This window comes from Castanea sativa, chromosome 6, assembly GCF_040712315.1.
Source record: "Castanea sativa cultivar Marrone di Chiusa Pesio chromosome 6, ASM4071231v1".
In the NCBI taxonomy this organism is placed as follows: Eukaryota; Viridiplantae; Streptophyta; class Magnoliopsida; order Fagales; family Fagaceae; genus Castanea; species Castanea sativa.
The window spans coordinates 57,541,674-57,555,743 of NC_134018.1; the positions used below are offsets into that span (position 1 = coordinate 57,541,674).

A 14,070-nucleotide genomic window follows, 5' to 3' on the forward strand; every position below is an offset into this window, starting at 1 on the left:
TAAGGTACAGTTCAATGAAAAATATATGTTTTTCTTTCATATTAATGATACTTGTGTCTTTCTCTTGTATAGTTTCTGTTTTACTTAATACTTAACTAACATGACAATGAGATATGACCCCATTTGGTTATCTACATAAGTGGTGATACAATTACCACACCTTCCTGACTAACAACAGAACAGATTAAAAACTACTAAGTCCATAACATTATGAAAACATACCTTTAACTTCAAAAACCATATACCACAACAGAGCACTCATCCACATCATTCCAAATAAGCCTAACGGCCTTGAGGAGATAATCAAATATTGATCAGATAACAGATATATTTGAAGTATCTATAAATGCTTTAAGTGATGCTCATGAATTCCCATTTGTTCAAGTCACTGTTGTGGGAATCCTTGCCATTCAGCATCGATGGTTTTATTTAGGACTTAAATAAATAATGGAAAGTACTAATTTACCTAGAGCAGATGGTCCGAGGAACCATGCATAATTCTGGTTCAGTTCAACATTTAAAAAAATGATGAAAAATATCAATTTACCCAAGGTATATGGTCCGAGGAGCCAAACATAACTAAGGTACTGTTTGATACTTAGATAAGATAACCTGAAATATTAATTTACCCAAAGTAGATGGTCTGAGAAACCAGACATAACTAAGGTTCTGTTTAACACTTAGAAAAATTATGAAAAATATTAATTTACCCAAGGTATGTGGTTCAAGGCTAGGCATAACCAATGTTCTATATGATACTTAGGTAAGATAACTTGAAGTATTAATTTACCCAAAGTAGATGGTCTGAGGAACCAGACATAACTAAGCTTCTATTTAACACTTAGAAAAATGATGAAAAATATCAATTTACCCAAGGTATGTGGTCTGAGGAGCCAGACATAACCAATGTTCTATTTAATTCTTAGATAAGATAACCTGAAGTATTAATTTACCCAAAGTAGATGGTTTGAGGAACTAGACATAACTAAGATTCTGTTTGACACTTAGAAAAATAATGAAAAATTTCAATTTACCTAAGGTATGTGGTCCAAGGAGCCAGGCATAACCAAGGTTCTGTTTGATACATAGATAAGATAACTTGAAGTATTAGTTTACTCAAAGTAGATGGTCTGAGGAACCAGACATAACTAAAGTTCTATTTAACATTTAGAAAAATGATGAAAAATATCGATTTACCCAAGGTATGTGGTTTGAGGAGCCAAACATAACCAATGTTCTGTTTGATACTTAGATAAGATAACCTGAAGTAATAATTTACCCAAAGTAGATGATGCAAGGAACTAGACATAATTAAGATTTTGTTTAACACTTAGAAAAATGATGAAAAATATCAATTTACCCAAGGTATGTGGTTCGAGGAGCCAGACATAACTAAGGTTTTGTTTGATACTTAGATGAGATAACCTGAAGTATTAATTTACCCAAAGTAGATAGTTCGATGAACCAGACATAACTAAGGTTCTGTTTAACACTTAGAAAAATGATGAAAAATATCAATTTACCCAAGGTATGTGGTCTGAGGAGTCAGGCATAACCAAAATTCTATTTGATACTTAGATAAAATAATTTGGAGTATTAATTTACCCAAAGTAGATGGTCCGAGGAACCAGACATAGCTAAGGTTCTGTTTAACACTTAGAAAAATGATGAAAAATATCAATTTACCCAAGGTATGTGGTTCGAGGAGCCAGGCATAACCAAGATTCTGTTTGATACATAGATAAGATAACCTGAAGTATTAATTTACTCCAAGTAGATGGTCCGAGGAACCAGACATAACTAAGGTTCTGTTTAACACTTAGAAAAATGATGAAAAATATCAATTTACCCAGGGTATGTGGTCTGAGGAGTCAGGCATAACCAAGGTTCTGTATGATACTTAAATAAGATAACTTAAAGTATTAATTTACCTAAAGTAGATGGTCTGAGGAGCCAGACATAACTAAGGTTCTGTTTAACACTAAGAAAAATGATGAAAAATATCAATTTACCTAAGGTACGTGGTTCGAGGAGCCAGACATAACTAGGTTCTATTTGATACTTAGATCAGATAACCTGAAGTATTAATTTGCCCAAAGTAGATGGTTCGAGGAACTAGACATAACTAAGGTTCTATTTAACACTTAGAAAAATGATGAAAAATATCAATTTACCCAAGGTATGTGGTCCAAGGAGCCAGACATAATCAAGGTTCTATTTGATACATAGATAAGATAACCTGAAGTATTAATTTACTCAAAGTAGATGGTTCGAGGAATCAGACATAACTAAGGTTCAGTTTAACACTTAAAAAAATGATGAAAAATATCAATTTATCCAAGGTACGTGGTTTGAGGAGCTAGACATAACTAAAGTTCTGTTTGATACTTAAATAAGATAACTTGAAGTATTAATTTACCCAAAATAGATAGTCCGAGGAACTAGACATAACTATGGTTCTGTTTAACACTTAGAAAAATGATGAAAAATATCAATTTACCCAAGATATGTGGTCCGAGGAGCCAGACATAACTAAGGTTCTGTTTGATACTTAGATAAATGATGAATGTAACGCCTAATGTAATAAACAATTTATGACAGAAAAGACTTTCATTAATAGTAATACCTTTGTAAGCTATTTATATTCCATGAGCGTGGGACAACATTTTAATCTAGATCTTCAAGATAATATGTCTCTATCCCAACTACCAAGGTGATGTGATATGACCCTTCCCAGTTGGGCCATAATTTTCCCCATGCTGGATTCCTTACAATACCAAAAACCTTTCTTAATATCAAATCCCCTGGCGCTAATGGCCTTAACCTCACGTTTGAGTCATATCCTTGTTTAAGCTTGTGCTGATAATATGATAATTGAACCATAGCGTTTTCCCTCCGTTCTTCAACCAAATCCAAGCTCCTTTCTAACACTCCATCATTGTTTCTCGGAGTGAAAGAACTCGTCCTTAGTGTTGGGAAACTGGTCTCGAGGGGAATCACAGCCTTGACCCTATAAGTCATTGAAAAGGGTGTCTCCCTTGTGGATCTACAATGTGTAGCCTGATATGTCCAAAGGACGTGCAGCAACTCTTCCACCCATTTTTCCTTTGTATTATCCAACCTCTTCTTAAGCTCGTTCACTATTACTTTATTGACAACCACAGCCTGTCCGTTCCCCTGCGGATAAGCTAGGATGGAATACTTGTTCGTAATGCCCAGATCACAGCAATATCTCCTAAAGACCTTGCTATCAAACTGAAAGCCATTGTCCGAGATGAGGGTATGAGGAATTCTAAACTAGGTGACAATGTTTTTCCAAATGAACCTCTTTGCATCCAAGTCCCTGATATTTGATAGTGGTTTAGCTTCAACCCACTTGGTGAAATAATCTGTGCCGACCAGCAGCCATCTCTAATTCCCTGCTGCCTTAGGGAAGGATTCTACAATATTCAAGCCCTATTGAGCAAAAGGCCAAGTATTGGACAGAGGATTTAGGACTCCCCCTAGTTGATGAATATTTGGAGCAAACCTTTGGCATTGATCGCACTTTTTCACATACTCTTGCGCTTCATTTTACATGCTCGGCCACCAGTATTCTTAGGTAAGGGCCCTGGGAGATAAGGAACTACCTCCCGTGTGGCTTCCACAAATTCTTGGAGTAATTCCACTACCTCAGGGTGTATGCATAGCAGATACGGTCTAGAAAAAGAACGTTTGTATAGCTTTTGGTCCTCGGATAGCAAAATCTGAGGAGCCTTTCTACGCACCTTGTTCGCTTCGGACTTCTCCTCAGGCAAGATATCTTCCCTAAGGAATAGCACTATGAAGTCCATCCAACTAGGTCCCGCCTTGATCTGATGAACTCGGACCATGTCACCTTTCATCTCAGTAGGCTTGTACAAGTCTTCAACAAGGATGACCTGAGGTAAGCTCTGCGTCGAGGATGTTGCGAGGGTGGCCAGAGAATCAACATGGGTATTTCTGCTTCTAAGGACTTGCACTAAGGTGAAAGACTTAAACCTTGACTGTAAATGTTTCACCTAATTCAAGTATTCTTGCATTCTCAGATCTCTGGCCTCTAATTCTCCTTCCACTTGGCCAACAACCAATCTTGAGTCTGAGAACATCTCCATTGTTTTTCCTCCCATCTTTTAGACTATAGCCATCCCAACCAATAGGGCCTCATACTCAGCTTCATTATTTGTGGCCAAGAAACTTAACCTTAAGGATTTATCAATAACGATCATCTCGGGAGAAACTATAACTAGCTTCACTCCTGATCCTCTTTGATTTGATGCACCATCAACATACACCTTCCAGGATGTAGGCTCTTGCAAGGAGACCATGCCAATTGATTTTCCATCTATGTTCTGCTTGTCTTCTTCTTCTTCTACAGAAGGTTCAGCAAACTCGACCACTAGGTCTGCTAGGACTTGACCCTTAACAGAGATGCGAGGCATGTACTTAATATCAAAAGCCCCTAAGATTGTACCCCATTTAACAATCCTTCTAGTGTAGTCAACACTCTGAAGTAATAATTTGAGCGGAAGTTGGGTTAAGACAACAATTGTATGGGACTGGAAGTAGTGGGGGAGTTTATATGTAGCATGCATCACTGCTAAAATGACCTTTTCCAATGGTAGGTAACAGATTTCTGCCTCGTGCAACAACTTGCTCATGTAGTAAACTGGCCCCTGCACACCACTGTCAACCAGTACCAGCACCAAATTAATGGCATAGGTAGCCACAACAATATAAGCAAACAAAACCTCATCCTCCTTGGGCCTAGACATAACAGGTGGCCGAGAAAGATATTCCTTAAGCTGTTGAAAGGCCAAAGCACACTCCTCAGTCTATTCAAATCCCTTTCCACTTATTCAACAACTAGAAGAAAGGTCTACATCTGTCTGCGGACCAAAAGATGAATCGGTTCAAGGCAGCAGTCATTCCTGTTAATTTCTGAACTTTCTTAGGATTCTGAGGTGGCTGTAAACTGTTAATTACCTTAACCTGATCAAGATTGACCTCAATTCCACGATGAGTGACCACATAACCTAGAAATTTACCTGATCCCACGCCAAAGGAACATTTGGAAGCATGCACAATTTGTGTTTCCTTAGTATCTCAAAAATATTCCCCAGGTCTCCCTGTGCTCGGACACCATCTTGCTCTTCACTACCATGTCATCTACATAAATCTCAATACTTTTACCTAGTTGTGGCTCAAACATCCTGGTCATCATCCTTTGATAGGTAGCTCCTGCGTTCTTTAAATCAAAAGGCATCACTTTGTAGTGATAATTCCTTGTAGGGGTGACGAAGGCTGTTTTCTCTTGATCATCCAAAGCCAAGGGTATCTGATGATATCCTTGGATGGCAACCAGAAAACTCATCTGAGGGTGTCCAACAGTGACATCCACCAATTGATCTATACGAGGCAATGAAAAGGGGTCTTTGGAGCAAGCTTTATTCAAATCTGTGAAGTCTACACATACTTACCATTTCTCATTCTTCTTTTTCACTACCACTGTATTAGCCAACCATTCAGGATAAAAGACCTCCTTGATAGCCCCTGCTTGCTTGAGCTTGATCACCTCCTCCTTGACAGCCTCAGAATGCTCTTTAGATGATCGCCGAGGTGGTTGCTTCCTTGGTATGACAATTGGGTTGACATTCAAATGATGACAAATGAAGCTCGGATTCAAGCAAATACATCAATGTTTTCCCTAAGAAACATCATCAACTCTTCCTTCTCCTGAGGAGGCAGTTGAGCTCCGACCTGAAAGTACTTCTCCTTATCATTACTTATAATAACCTTTTCTAACCATTCACACCCTACCACCTCCATTATACCCTCAGATAACATTGGCTCCTTTGATTGCTACAAGCTTTGCTCATTTGATGCCGATGACTCTCCTTCAGCTTGATGTCTGATTGCGGCCACCAAGCACAGCCTAGCCATAGACTGGCTCCTTATTAGCTCTTCAACCTGGTCACTGGATGGATATTTCACTTTTAAATGCAAGGTAAAGGAAATAGCCCCCATGGCATGAAGCCAGGGTCTTGCACGATGGCTGTGTAGGGAGAAAATGCATCCACCATAATAAAATTCACCTCTTACCACCTCCGACCCAGCTTGCATTGGTAGTTTGATCTGACCTTTTGGTATGACCACCTTTCCATCAAAACCTACTAAGGGTGAATCATAACTAGTCAAATCCCCAGGCTTCAGCCCCAGCCTCTTATACAAATCAGGGTATATAATCTCCGCCCCACTGCCTTAATCAACCAATACCCGCTTCACATCATACACCCCTATCCTGAGGGTAACCGCCAATGCATCATCATGTGGCTGCAAGGTACCAGCCTTATCCTTATCAGAGAAACTCAGCGCTGGACGGACCTCTGTCCTACTCCTCTTTGGCTTTGGGTAGGATGTCCCTACAGGTGGCTGGGCCATGGATAATACCCTAGAGTAGTGAGAACCAACTCTTCCCGGGGTAGCAAAAATAACACTGATTGTACTTAGAGGTGGTTTTGAAGAAGCATCACTCTAAGATCCTGATCCTGCCTGGCCTCCTTGCCTGTTGGGGTGATATAGGAATTGCTTTAACTTGCAACTTCGGACTAGCTGCTCCAGGTGGCTTCATAGAGTTCGACAATGCTCGGTTGTATGTCCTCGCTCTTGGTGGTACTGACAATGAAGGCTTTGGTTGCGTCTTGTGGGGTTTCCTCCCATTTTATTTGGCCATTAAAAAAATGGTTCATTTTTGATTTTTTCTAAGATTTGATGCACTGGTTCTCGAAACAACATAGTAGCCGCTTGTGGTGTAGCAGCAGCCCCAGACCCAGACTGCCCAGAAAAATCCTGCCGAGGACGATTATTGTTGTACTTATCCGACCTGAAGTCCCTCCTATCCTAAGAGACCACCTTCGCTTTGCCTTTACCTAACTGTTGGTCATCCTCGACCCGCTTATACTTATCAATGCGGTCCATGAGCTGACGTACATTACTAACTGGTTTCAGTGTTAACGATTTCCTCAAACCATGCTCGGCAGGCAGGCCAACCTTAAAAGTTCTTATGGCCATGTCATCAAAGTCCTCATCGATCTCATTGAACATCTCCCAGTACCTGTCTGAGTACATTTTTAGGATTTCCCTTTCTCGCATAGTCATAGACAGCAGGGAATCCAAGGGTCGAGGAACCATACTGCATGTAATATAGTGAGATCCAAATGCCCGAGTGAGTTCCTTAAAGGAATCAATAGAACTTGCCCCCAGGCCGTCAAAACACCTCATTTCCACATGTCCCAAACTGGATGGGAAAACTTTGCACATCAAAGCCTCATTCTTTGAGTGCACAACCATCCTCTGGTTGAAGTGGCTTACATGTTTCACAGGGTCTGTTCGACCATTGTACATGGTGAATGTTTGTTGGCTGAGTGAATTGCCGAGGAAGTCTTCCTCCTTCAATTCTACTCGTGAAGGATGATTTAGAAATCTAGTTCACCACTCTGCTAATAGCGTCGTATCCCAGGCCTCTGCAAGATGAATTCCTATTTTTTCGGCCATGAGGTTTATCCTCTTTATACGAGAAAGGCTCACTAGGGGGAGTTCTTGACCTGGGCCTGTAACAGCTATCCTTATCGTCATTAGAAGAAGGGTCAGAAATGGAAGGAGTTCACTTCCATCGTTCATGGCTCAACCTCCTCTTCAAATGATTAATCTCCAATTGCATGGCCCTGACATTATCCTCATTAGAGACATGACTTTCACCCTAAGATTGGCTCGTACTAGTATGGGTGGTGTGCACACTCCCTTCCCGGTCCCTTCTTTGTTCAAGACTAAGGGAATGATCTTGACGTTGGGACCCCATAGACTTCGCCTGGTGTGGACTTGAACCTACCGTAATTGGATGTTGAACTCACTAAAACACAAGGATTCTCCACAGATGGTGCCAATTGTAGGGACACAATTTGTACCTAAGCCCAAAAGAGGAAAGGGAATAGGCCCAAAGAGCCCAATATAATGAATTTGTAGAGAGTGAGTTTGAAAGCAAGGTTCTAATGAGTTTGTATATCAATTGTAGTGGGCCAAGATGACAATAGAATAAAGATGAATCAATTTTATATAACGAAAATCGTCCTCAGACTCAATCCAAGGAGGCTGGTTCTTCTATATATCTCACTTAATGACAGATTACAAATATTGTTCTTCAGTCTATAGTGTTTTTCTCTCCTTTTTCTCCGATCCCCTTATCCTGAGAGTCTCCTCTCCCTTTTATACTATCCTTCCTCCTCTCTCTACCTTCCATGTATGGATTAGATTGTTGGTCTGAATACTTGTTCCATCAGCACCTTCCTGAAGCCTTTGGAAGTAGCTGTAAGGCTGAACACTGCTGCTCAGGTATCACTTCCTCATCAATGCAGCCAAAGAGTTAGCTGAAAAGTATTCAATGCGGTGGTAGCAGCTTTCTCTTAGATATTTCATAGCCTTTCCTTATCCAGTGCTCTCACGATGTATATCCTTACCTACAGAATCTCCTAGAACGTTGCTTCTGGGTGGCAGACCGCACCTTCTAACCTCTTCTTTGTTCAGCCGAGGAGACATCTCTCCTCGGACCTCTCCTCGGACCATTGTAACTTGACTTCTTTCTTTATTCATCAAAGCTGGCCTCCCTAACGACGCTTACCCTGTCCTCGGACAATTAGGTGTCCTCGGACCGGGCCTTCGGCCCAATATACACTACTGGGCTTATTCTCCCTACAGCAAAAAAGTCACATCAAAATTTAAAAATGTTTTTCTTCTTTTTTTACCAATTTATTTCCTTTTTTCCCCTTCTAATCTCTCTCCATAAACAAAAGAAACCCTAGCTATGCATCATCATTCATTTTATGGTCTACTAAGTGCAATATATATCACATGACTGATTTTTTTCAAAAGGAACTTTATTTGTCCATAATTGTGAGGAGTTTACTTATTGTGAGAAAGATTGTGCATATGTCGGATACATAAGATATTGGTTGGGATGACTCTTTGTTTTAGCTTACTTATTTACAAATTAATATGTAACTACAGTTTTGTATGGGGAAAGAACTTGTACCCAACAAGTGGGTGATAGTTAACTCATTATGTAAGTGTAGTGTTTCTTGACCTCGTGGAAAAAACCAACCAACATGAGATGGAAGCCACAGATTTCAAATCCGTTTGTTTTTTTATATAAGGTACCCAACAAATTAAATAAGCAAAGTAAACCAAAATTAAGCTAAAAGCACCCGTCCAATCTAGAATTAGCATATGCACCCAAATAGGAGTTTCAAAAAAGTTACATTATTTAGTTGCCTGAATTCCGTGAAAGGTTGTGTGTTTGCTACACCAGAAAAGAAACGCAGTATGTGTTTTTTGCTAAACAGAAACGCAGTATGTTTGGAATAATGAAAAGTACCACATTGATACAAATAAGATAATAATCAGAACATACATAAGCATATATACTTTGACAACTGTGACATTTTAATTGGATATATATGCTACCTTCAATCTCCACCCTTTACACCAAACCATCCCAACATCTTTATAGCATTAGGAATAAATCAATGCAATGAAATACTGATAGGTGATACAAATCCCAGCGAGTGCGCACGTAGGGAACTGTAGAAAAAAGTTCAGTACAGTTTCTCCATATTTAATTAGCGAATGTTTCAGGTAGAACTTTATAGCTGCACTCACGCGCACAACATAACAATGACATTTGCAATATGCAAAATTTGTTGGCGTGTTTGATAAAGATGAGCAGTTCTATGAATAGAAAATTACCTTGCATAACGAGTTACAGTCAGCAAGCATTCATTTAGCTTTTAACTAAGAATAGACATATTGTTCTCACTTATATTACACTGACAATGATCAATTTCTTTCCATTAAGTATTAGATTCCAATAAGAAGAAAGGGATGCTTATTTGTCATGTCTGTCAGACTTTGATTTTATGATTCTTATTGCTTCTATATATGATATGATTAGTTTATCAAAAAAAAAAAATGTATGATATGATTAACAGCAAAGAAAATTTGAGTGGCACAGAGCTCTCCTGTTCTCATCATGGTTAATATTTAAGTGAAAAGTAGAGTATTGATGAATCTCTTGAGGTCATATAATGATGTGTATCGTATAGTTATCAGCTTAGCAATTTCTGAAGTAATCTCACATATGCAAAAGTTCTACCTGTAGAAGTAGGGACAGGACCAGAATACAGGCACAGAGCCCTCCTGTTCTCATAATGGTTAATATTTAAGTGAAAAAGTAGAGTATTGATGAATCTCTTGAGGTCATATAATGATGTGTATCGTATAGTTATCAGCTTAGCAATTTCTGAAGTAATCTCACATATGCAAAAGTTCTACCTGTAGAAGTAGGGACAGGACCAGAATACAAACATAGGAAAGCCAAAGTTCTTTATTTAAGAATTTTAGAAAGTTAGAATATTAATACTAAAGGTTGACAACGATGCATTATTAGCATTAATTTTTTTTTTTTGTATTTTTTTTTAAATCAATAATAGATATTTATGACTAAGAGTTCCGTAAGTCAATTGGTACGTTTTGATATTTTCAAGGTCTGACTGAGGTTAGACCAATTCTTTATTCTATCCACATTATAATTTTTTTAAAAAAATCTATTTATTCTTTTCACATAATTCTATACGTAATAAATTCATAATGCTATATATAAAAGATTCTTTAAAAAAAATGCAAAAACTATAGTTAAAATTTCAAATCCATGTCTAGTATTACATTAATAAAACAAATAAAATAATAGTTAATCAACATCATGCACTAATATTCAACGAAAAAAAGGGTGAGACGATTATCGGTGTCTTGGTTAAGGAATTTTATATTTATAATTACTTGGTTTTGGGGTAACATAAAGATGTGAGATATTTTCTTTTAAAAATTTCCATTTTGAAATAGTAAAAAAATAAAAGAAAAAGAGATCTGTTAAACAATCACATGATAATAAACAGTAACTTTAAGTCTTCAACTATGTAAATAATAAAGTTTTTCCCATCACTACAATAATTTAGCTAAGGCACAAAGTTTATTACCAATAGACTAATCATACACATGCTCTGGTGGCAGTTTAGGTAAGACACAAAACAGGAGATTGTTGTTTCACATGTGTATTACATTTATGCATGCCATGCATGCTAAGTGTATCTCAAAGTTAATAAAACATTAAAAATTAATAAAATTCTATTATTCAAAAATAAAAATAAAATTTTTCCACGGGTTGTGTTAAAGAGCAGTAGCTCTTTAAAAAAATAAATTTTTTTCATGGGTTGAGTTAAAGACATCAACTGATCCAAGTTGCTGGTAATACTAATTGGTGTGTGGATGGAGTGATTAGCAGCATATGAGTTGTTTCTGTGACTATATGGTGGAGTTATTTGAGAGGGACAAAGAGCTCTCGAATTAGAGATAAAAATTGGATAAAAATTATTGGGTTTTTGTGATTTGTTTTGCTATGATTTATAAGTGATTTGTTATAATTTTTTTTTAATCAGATTGTGTCCAATGATTTTTTTTATTATTTGAATATGTGAATTGTTTTGTAGATTTTCCTTATTGTCCAGAATTGTAAATTGTCCAAATGTTTAGCTAAATGTTTTTCTCGATATTCTTGGGACAACCAAACAAATGATGATTTGATAATTTTTTTCATTTTTGGCTTCATGGGTCAGCTTGTAAATTGTTTGGAAGAGAGGGACAAGTATATTAATTTTAAAGCCGAAAGTAAATTTTTTATGCTAATATATATACTAGGGAATTTTTTTTCGAAGGCTGGGGGCCATGGCCCCCCTTAGCCTCTTGGTAGTTCCCTCCTTGTCTAGAAGTAGCAATGGAAATTCTCTTAAGGGTCACAAAGTTCATTTCTAAAAAGGAGTTGATGTGTTGCAGAATATTATTCATGTCCATTCCCATTTTGGTCTGGTTTTGCCTATAAATCCAAGCACACAAATAGCCCTTATTATTGCATTGTGTTTCTAAGCAAGAAAGTAGAAGAGAGAGTAGGCTGTGCATCTAGTTAAGATGAACTGCTCTAGAGAATGGAAGCCTGTAGTTGTCATGTTAGCTGTTAGTTTTGCACTGGCTGTGGTGAATTTGTTTCTTAAGAAGGTTCTTAATGAAGGAATGAACCAATTAATTATTGTTACATACAGACAGTCAATTGCTGCTATTTTCTTGGCGCCCATTGCCTACTTCTGGGAAAGGTAATAGCTTCTTAACGTTTCCATTTAAAGATTGTGATTATCAGCTAGGATATATTATATTCACTTGCATAATTTCATTCAGCTCAGTGGTGAGATGGTGACACATGTCAACTAAAACGTTTCACCTGAATCAAAATGCTCCCTTGTTTACTGTAATATGTATATATTAGAATTCTCTTATTCTTCTGGACAAGTTTAATGAAGAGGCTAAATACGGTATAAGATTTCCTGCAGGAAAAGCAGACCAGAACTTACAGCTCGCATATTATTTCAATTTTTCTTAAGTGCTCTAATCGGGTTAGTAATGACATTCTAGTTTCTACATTGATGGGGTTCTGCCGATTGTCTATTTGAATTATAACCATTATACTGTTATTGAGAACCTCAGACAATAACTGATGTTTTTCAGAGTAACATTCACGCAATACTTCTTTCTTCTTGGACTCCAATATACATCTACCACATTCGCCTGTGCTTTCCTGAACATGGTGCCTGTAAACACATTTCTGTTGGCACTTCCATTTGGGTAAGTAAAATAAATAAGACAATTTATTACTTTTATTGACTGAAGATACAATATTTTCATCTCTGGTTTGTAATTGAAGTCTAGAGAAAGTAAACTTGAAAAGCAAGGGAGGGAGGGCTAAGGTGTTAGGTACTCTGGTATGCATCAGTGGTGCTTTGTTATTAACCCTTTACAAAGGAATGCCCTTAAGCAACACTCATTCACAAGCCTCAATTCACATAACAAACCATGGCATGTTGATTCCGGCTACAAGAGAGAGGTGGGCCATTGGTTCAATATTTTTGGTTGCAGGCAGCCTTACGTGGTCTTCATGGTTCCTTATACAAGCAAGGATTGGCAAAAGCTATCCATGCCAATATTCAAGCACCGCAATTTTGAACTTCTTTGGTGCCATTCAGTCATGCATCTTGAGTTTGATCATCAAGAGGAGCCTTGCCATGTGGTTTTTGAAAGGGAGTTTAGAGATACTGAGTGTCGTGTATGCTGTAAGTACTTTCTTTAAGATTCAAATGTTGCAAAGCACACAATCAAAATGACTTGTCTTTTAATTTTGTAGAAACATTCTTTTCAAATTTCAAATTCATATCTCTTATTGGTTATTCTGTGAGTAATGTTTAATCTAAATTTAGGATGTATACTCCATAAACCTAGTTCAATTTTGGATACAGGGGATGGTGGGATCAGGCTTGTGCTATGTGGCAATGTCATGGTGTCTCAAACAAAGAGGTCCAGTCTTCACATCAGCATTTACTCCCTTCATACAGATATTTGTAGCCATCTTTGATTTCTCTGTCTTGCATGCACAAATGTACCTTGGAAGGTTAACACTTTTGATCACTTGTCATTAGTTTCTTGTTTATCAGATATTTAAACTGTCCTTGACTTTATTTCTTCATTGGTATCAACAGTATCTTGGGATCTATCCTAGTTATAAGTGGCATGTATGTTCTTCTATGGGGTAAAAGCAGTGAGGGAGCAGAATGTGCGATGCAAGGCCAAGCAGCTGAAGAAGATCCAAAATGTAGTCCAGTGTTACCTGTCACAAATCAACCCAAAGGTGTCCTTGACTAGTTATGATAAGTTGTAATCTAATTCACCCACCTATAATTTGCAATCTGATCACCTGAGTGAGTATTTAACATCTTGTGCTACTGTAAACCATTCCGCTTAGTAATATGATTGAATGCTAAATGAGAACACGATTGTGTTAGACAACTTTTTTGTATGCAGGCAAGGCATATAGACAGCATTTTTTTATTAAAAAAAATAAACTAA

At 37.7% G+C, this 14,070-nt stretch overlaps 2 protein-coding genes across 2 annotated transcripts; one reads left to right on the plus strand and one right to left on the minus strand.

The window, feature by feature from the left end:
* Window positions 1-2,667: 2,667 nt before the first annotated feature.
* LOC142640258 (uncharacterized) lies at window positions 2,668-5,847 on the minus strand. Its single transcript, XM_075814331.1, has 6 exons — window positions 5,713-5,847; window positions 5,212-5,392; window positions 5,005-5,066; window positions 4,173-4,853; window positions 3,768-4,025; window positions 2,668-3,255 (listed from the first exon to the last, which is right to left on the minus strand). The coding sequence occupies exons 1-6, from the start codon at window positions 5,845-5,847 to the stop codon at window positions 2,668-2,670; spliced, it is 1,905 nt and encodes a 634-aa protein (XP_075670446.1).
* A 6,027-nt stretch (window positions 5,848-11,874) lies between these two features.
* LOC142641527 (WAT1-related protein At3g30340-like) lies at window positions 11,875-14,070 on the plus strand. Its single transcript, XM_075815963.1, has 6 exons — window positions 11,875-12,269; window positions 12,504-12,566; window positions 12,679-12,795; window positions 12,875-13,280; window positions 13,464-13,615; window positions 13,704-14,070. The coding sequence occupies exons 1-6, from the start codon at window positions 12,088-12,090 to the stop codon at window positions 13,864-13,866; spliced, it is 1,083 nt and encodes a 360-aa protein (XP_075672078.1). The 5' UTR covers window positions 11,875-12,087; the 3' UTR covers window positions 13,867-14,070.

What these genes read in the sequence shown, in the direction of transcription:
- LOC142640258 (XM_075814331.1), bottom strand. Translation starts at nt 5,847, where the DNA reads ATGGAGGTGGTAGGGTGTGAATGGTTAGAAAAGGTTATTATAAGTAAT. An exon ending in TTCTTAGGGAAAACATTGAT is followed by an intron (nt 5,393 to 5,712) that starts GTATTTGCTTGA and finishes GGACACCCTCAG; the next exon opens with ATGAGTTTTCTGGTTGCCAT. An exon ending in GATGTTTGAGCCACAACTAG is followed by an intron (nt 5,067 to 5,211) that starts GTAAAAGTATTG and finishes GCGTGGGATCAG; the next exon opens with GTAAATTTCTAGGTTATGTG.
- LOC142641527 (XM_075815963.1), top strand. Translation starts at nt 12,088, where the DNA reads ATGAACTGCTCTAGAGAATGGAAGCCTGTAGTTGTCATGTTAGCTGTT. An exon ending in CTGTTGGCACTTCCATTTGG is followed by an intron (nt 12,796 to 12,874) that starts GTAAGTAAAATA and finishes TTGTAATTGAAG; the next exon opens with TCTAGAGAAAGTAAACTTGA. An exon ending in GCACAAATGTACCTTGGAAG is followed by an intron (nt 13,616 to 13,703) that starts GTTAACACTTTT and finishes TGGTATCAACAG; the next exon opens with TATCTTGGGATCTATCCTAG.